Source organism: Orycteropus afer, unplaced genomic scaffold (genome assembly GCF_000298275.1).
Source record: "Orycteropus afer afer isolate SDZICR_OR568_19922 unplaced genomic scaffold, OryAfe1.0 scaffold00311, whole genome shotgun sequence".
Lineage (NCBI taxonomy): Eukaryota > Metazoa > Chordata > Mammalia > Tubulidentata > Orycteropodidae > Orycteropus > Orycteropus afer.
The window spans coordinates 1466018-1472338 of NW_006921898.1; the positions used below are offsets into that span (position 1 = coordinate 1466018).

Consider the following 6321-nt stretch of genomic DNA (forward strand, 5'->3'; position numbering starts at 1 on the left):
CTCAGAGCTTGGAGCTGGGAGACCTTGAGGAACTTTGAAGTAAACAGCCTAAATTTCAAAGTCCAGCTCGGCCATTACTTGCTTTGTGAGCTTGGGAAAGTTATTTACTCTGCCCATGATTCAATTTCTTCATTTGTAAAATGCATAAATGCTTACCAGACAAAGTTGTTGTAAGGAATAAATTAATGCCTGCAAAGCAGCATAGTACCTGGAACACTCAATGATTTTATAGTTCTTTAGGTGGATACTTTTTTTTTTCCCCCTGACCTTGATCAGAGATCTTTTTTAATTGCTGCAGGTTTCAAAAATCTGCCTCAGGGATGTGAAATGTAAGACTTGTGAAATGTGTCCATCACAAGAAAAACTAAAGGATAAGATGTACAGATGGATCAAAACAAATTCAGTCACTATGGGAGAAAAAAAATTCTTGAGACACAAGTTTAATGATGTTAAGTCTCATAATTATTATGATTAAGAGTTGTGTGTATTCTTTCAGTGAACATGTATTGGTGCCTCCTTTTAGCCAGGTGCTAGCACATAAGAGCTGGAGATAGAAACATGATTTAGTCATTGGCATCAAGAAGCATGCCATGTGTGGAACATAGTGTGGTAAGTGCTTATTTGGAGGCAAGCACAGAGTGTTATGAGAGGTTAAGAGTAATTTGATGGAGAAGGCAAAGAAGTCTTCCAGAATAGGGGAATTTGAACAGGGATATTGAGGGATGAATAGGAGCTCACCAGCCATTTTAGGCAGATGGACAAGCACATGCAAAATTAGTGAAACATAAAGGAAATGGTGACTTTGGGAAAAATGGAGAGCAGATAGCTGTATTTGGAGTACGAGATCTGAGACTTGGGAAGTGATTGGAGATGAAACTGAGAAGAAGCAAATTTAGGAAGGGCATGATGAGCAGCTAAGCACTACCTTTGAGGTCCCACCGTATACAAACCACAGGGCTACTGAAGGTTTTGAGCTGAGAAGTGTGTGATCCAATTTCTGTTTGGGGGATGACAGTCTGAAAAGGAGCATGGCTGGGAAAAGGAGCGCAATGAGCAAACACAAAACCACAGCAAAGCAAGAAGTGAGAAGGGCCTGAGGCAAGGAAGTAGCAGTGAAAGAGGCACAGAGGGGATGGATTTGAGAGACATTTCTGAGGTAGAGTTCACGTGACATAGTAATAACACAGAGCATTTCTCTGGGCAGGGCTGTGCTAAGTACTAACCTCCATCAATCTTCATAGCAACACAGAGAAATCACTATTTTTTGTGTAAAGAGATTGACACTTAAAAGTAATTAGCCCCAAATCATACAGCTTGTAAATTGGGCAGGATTCGAAGCCAGATCTGATTGGTTCCACAGGTCCAGGAAAATACTAAGCCTAGCTTCTCAGAAAACTGAGTAAAATGACAATTACTCATATGACAAGATAAGAAATCTGTGAGTAGGAGCAATTTCAAGTGTGTTTGGTTTGGGAAGGGTTGAATAAGGTACCTAATGACATCCTCTTTGTTCACTGTACATCTCCTGCGTCTACAATACAGTATAGTTCATGGTAGGTGCTCAATAAATATCATGGGGAGATATGCAGTAAGCAATGGAAACTTCAGCTATGGGGTTTGAGGGAAGGGGGGGACTTGAAGATAGAGCATCAGCAGAAGCATTAGCACATAGGGGAGTTAGAAACTTGAGAGTAGATAGTAATATGATTCAGGAAAAAAAAAAATGTAGCAAAAATAAAGATGTAAAAGGTAAGAGGAATGAGAACCAAGAATAGTGCCTGGGGATGTTTACGGTGTAGGCAGGGGAGCGGTACCAACAACAAAGAAAATTTTTAAATAAGAAGTTGTCACACAGGAGCTATCCCCTAGTAGCCAAAAGTGTTTGAAAGGGAAGAGATTGGCAGAAAGGTTAATAAGGATGAGACTGGAACAAAGCCAAGGCGATTGAAAATTGGGTTGTGATTGGCAACTCTGGCTAAAGAAGTTTTGTCAGGATGATGGAGGCAGGATGATAGATGCAGAAGGTTAAGAGAGTATTGGTTAGATGACCCAGTTAGAATGCTTTTGGCTGCAAGTAACAGAAAGTTTAACTCAAAGTGGCTTAAAAACAGGGGATTATTTTTGTCAAATAACAGAAAGCCAGAAGATGAACATTGCAAGGGGTGGTTCAGAACTCAAGCATGTTAGGACTCTGATTGGCTTCTCTCCAGTTTTCTATGTCTTTCATTCATGGCCCCAAGCTGGAAATCCTTGTAGGACAGTCTCCTAAAGCAGGTGGGGCAGATGGGAGTTTCCATCTGTATGTCTCTCTCTTACCTGGGTGGTGCATTTCCAGAAGCCCCTAGCACACTCTCAGAACCTCTGGTAGCATAGTGCCTAAGGCATTTGACTGCTAACCAGAAGACTGGTGGTTCAAACCCACCAGTCACTCCTCGGAAGGAAGGTTGGGCAATCTACTGCTGTAGAGATACCACCTTGAAAACCCAAGGAGGGGTCACTATGCTTGGATATGAGTTGTTTACGACTCCACGGCAGTGGGTTTGGTTTGTTGATCTAGCACACTCTCCCTTATACAGTAATGCCCAGAAATGAGTTACATGATTTTTCACTGCTGCAAAGGAGGTAGTAAAAGCAAACTTCCAGCATTTTTAAACTTATAATGAAATTGGGCTTCTGGGGAAGATGGAGGGTGTTGTGAAATAACTGGTGTCTGCTACTAGGAAGAAAAGGGGAAGCGAGGGACTAGCATGGAGTCCCTGGGAGGTGCTAGGTGCTAACCAAAAGGTTGGAGGCTCAAGTCCACCCACAAACCTGTTGATCCACTTCTGAAAAATCAGCCACTGAAAACCCTACAGAGCACAGGTCTAGTGGGACATGCATGGGTTCACCATGAATTGGGGTCAACTCAATGACAACTGGTTTCATGGACTTGGACACAGGCTTTTAAGGAGATGTTTATAAAGGAAAGAACAAAGACCGAGGAGTTGTTAAGTGGAGCAAGGATATTTTTTAGATCAGAGAGTCACAGTAATTGCATTGTGTGGCCATCTTTTCACTCAGTTTCTAAGCCATAGGAAAATAGATGACAAGGAAACATTTCTCCAGTTACTCCACAGCATGCTGACCACATCTCAATCTTTGTTTACAAAATTGTAAACAAAGCAAAACCAAATTCACTGCCACAAGTCAGATCCGTCTCATAGCAACCTCTCCTTGGGTTTCTCAGGTGGTATCACTATGGAAGTAGATTGCCCAGTCTTCCTTCCGAGGAGTGGCTGGTAGGTTTGAACTGCTGGCCTTCTGGATAGCAGTCAAATACCTTAGGCACTACACCACCAGAGCTCCCAGAAATATCATGAGGGATGACAAAGAAGTCACCGCCAGTTATGATTATGATTGTGGTAGACCACTAAGGAAGTCTGTAGTTGTTGTTAGTTACCATCAAGTCAATTTCATCTTATGGCGACCCCATGTGTGCAGAGTAGACTGTGTCCTGTAGGGTTTTCTAGGACCTTATAAAAATTGTCTTTCTCTTTATTCACAGCATTGAGCAAAATGGAGCTTGACACATCGACTCTTCCATACTACATCGATTACGTAATGTGGGAGCCCTGCCATAAAATCCAAGCGAAGCAAATCTCAGCCCAGCTCCTGCCCCCACTCTACTCGCTGGTGTTCATATTTGGTTTTGTGGGCAACTTGCTGGTCGTCCTCACTCTGATAAACTGCAAAAAGCTGAAGAGCATGACTGACATCTACCTGCTCAATTTGGCCATCTCTGACCTGCTTTTTCTTCTCACCCTCCCTTTCTGGGCCCACTATGCTGCATATGGGTGGGTGTTTGGCGATGCAGCATGTAAATTATTCACCGGGCTGTATCACACTGGTTATTTCGGTGGAATTTTCTTCATCATCCTTCTGACAATCGACAGGTACCTGGCGATCGTCCATGCTGTATTTGCTTTAAAAGCCAGGACAGTCACCTTTGGGGTGGTGACAAGTGGGGTCACCTGGGTGGTGACTGTGCTTGCTGCTCTCCCAGGAATTATCTTTACCAGATCTGAAGAAGAAGATTCTCATTATTCATGCAACCCTCATTTTCCAGTAAATTGGAAGAACTTCCATGCAATAATGAGGTCTATCTTGAGCCTGGTCCTGCCACTGCTTGTCATGGTCGTCTGCTACTCAGGCATCCTAAAAACCCTGCTTCGGTGTCAAAATGAGAAGAAGAAGCACAAGGCCGTGAGACTCATCTTTGCCATCATGATTGTCTACTTTCTTTTCTGGGCTCCTTATATCATCGTCCTTATCTTGACCACCTTCCAGAGTTTCTTTGGCCTGGATAATTGCAGTAGTGCTAACAGGCTGGACCAAGCCATGCAGGTGACAGAGACTCTTGGGATGACACACTGCTGCATCAACCCCATCATCTACGCCTTCGTCGGGGAGAAGTTCAGAAGGTATATCTGGGTGTTCTTCCGAAAGCACATTGCCAGACACCTCTGTAAACGTTGTCCAGTGTTCTATGGGGAGACACCAGATCGAGTGAGTTCAACGTACACCCCATCCACTGGGGAGCAGGATGTCTCAGCAGGTTTATAAGATAAGGAGCCATTTGCGTGCTACTTTTAAAAGGCAAAAAATAAACTATCCTTGGGAAAAACAATCCAAATGTAATAGCAATCCTCAAGGGTCTGTTGAAGAATAAAGACCTATGAAGCAGGAGCCCAGGAAGCTCTGGATTGTGTGTCCCAAGGCAGACTTATGGTGCACCTCGTATATACAACATATGCTCAGGGAGTATTCCAGAGCAACCGTAGGTAGAGACACTGGCTCCAGCATGCTCATCAGCACTGTAGTTATGCTTTTTTCTATACCATTTTATCACTCTGTCTCTGTTTTTTATCAATTGTTTGTAATCAAGGGCCCAGCTGGAGGAGAGAAAGTAAAGGAGACGGTCACAGGCTGAATGAGAAGGAGGGTAAAGGGGATCAGGGCCAAGTTTGAGAAGCTGTGAGGCGTGAGCACAGCTGAGCCTGGGAGAGTATGAAGGTGGTGAGTAAGCCTTCACTCACTCAACCAGAAAGCAATGCTGACCCTCAGCTCCATCTCTCACCTGTAGTTAACTTTGAAGGCTTCACTGGCTCAGCTTGGGAAGTGAATATCTTTCTGGGAATTTGGGTTGACTTGACAATTTTGTTGAGTGTAAATGCTTAATACATTTTTGCTTTCCTCTGATTTTATCCAAGACAACCATGAGTCAGAATCTACTCAATGGCAACTGATTTGGTTTATTGGTTTTATGGCAACTACACACTCTACACTTAAAATTAATTAAATGTCCTGTTTCATTATTCACATGTTTTTTAATCCTTACCCCTTCAAAGAAACATGTACGTCAAATTTTTGTTTATAAAAGACTGTATAATCTATGATCACATGATAAACAAAACAAAAAGAAACATTTTGTTTGGTCCTTCCTGGGAAAGGGGAAGGCTGGAGGTAGCGTGTATGAGAAGGAGGTAGAGAAAAATGAGTCCCTCTATCAGAAGTGGAGGGGCTATAGCAAGAGAACAGGGATGTGTGAATATTTCCAGAGTCAGCTAAGAGGAGAGACACAAAGGATGCAGCAGAACCATTTAAAAGCCTGGTGACTGTGGACCTAAACTATGTTTGTTTCATTGTTGCTGTTCCCTGCCTTCCCACCCCTTTTGCCCTGTTTATTTCACCACAGGCTTTATCTTATCACTCTTGCCATAAGATTGCTGTACTCCAACCTCTAGTTTGTGCAGGTCCAGGAGAGAAGATGGGGAAAAAATTGAAGGAAACTGTAGACAAGTATCCCTTAGTGGGCCAGAGGGAGGGGAATCAGTCTGTGGGGCCCTAGGGTGTGTCTCTTGGGGGCAGAGAAGGAGCCTACAAGGAGTCAGAGATCTGTGATCTGTGGGCTTATTAGCTTATAGAGATGTAGTATCCTAAATAATGTCATTTGGATGCCAGCACACATTCCACAACCATCACCTCACCTATGTCTTTCTTCTCTTATGTTTGCTGCCAAAAATCTTTTTGGTGCCACTATATCGAATCCACTTGATGGCAGTGAGTATGAAGCCATGAACTTAAACATATTTGAGTGCTTCAGTGTTTTCCAGTTGCCCTTATAGATGCTCAAATTGTTTCTTATTTGATTAGTGGAAGCTCATGTATCAAGTTAGCTCCTAAATCAAAGCTTTTAAATCCTAATAAGGGAGAGGAACTGGAGAAGCTTGCTTTAATGAAGACTTTGATCTTAGTGCAACCAAGTTAAGAATGCTCATACAC

At 42.9% G+C, this 6321-nt stretch overlaps 1 protein-coding gene across 1 annotated transcript; it reads left to right on the plus strand.

The window, feature by feature from the left end:
- The first annotated feature begins 3114 nt into the window (after window positions 1-3114).
- LOC103206297 (C-C chemokine receptor type 5) lies at window positions 3115-4602 on the plus strand. Its single transcript, XM_007951743.2, has 2 exons — window positions 3115-3152; window positions 3552-4602. The coding sequence occupies exons 1-2, from the start codon at window positions 3118-3120 to the stop codon at window positions 4600-4602; spliced, it is 1086 nt and encodes a 361-aa protein (XP_007949934.1). The 5' UTR covers window positions 3115-3117.
- Window positions 4603-6321: the final 1719 nt, after the last annotated feature.

Bases quoted from the DNA above. Each gene is read 5' to 3' on its own strand.
- LOC103206297 (XM_007951743.2), top strand. From the start codon at position 3,118: ATGCTGACCACATCTCAATCTTTGTTTACAAAATT. The intron at 3,153-3,551 runs GTAAACAAAGCA...CACAGCATTGAG, and splicing joins CAATCTTTGTTTACAAAATT to CAAAATGGAGCTTGACACAT.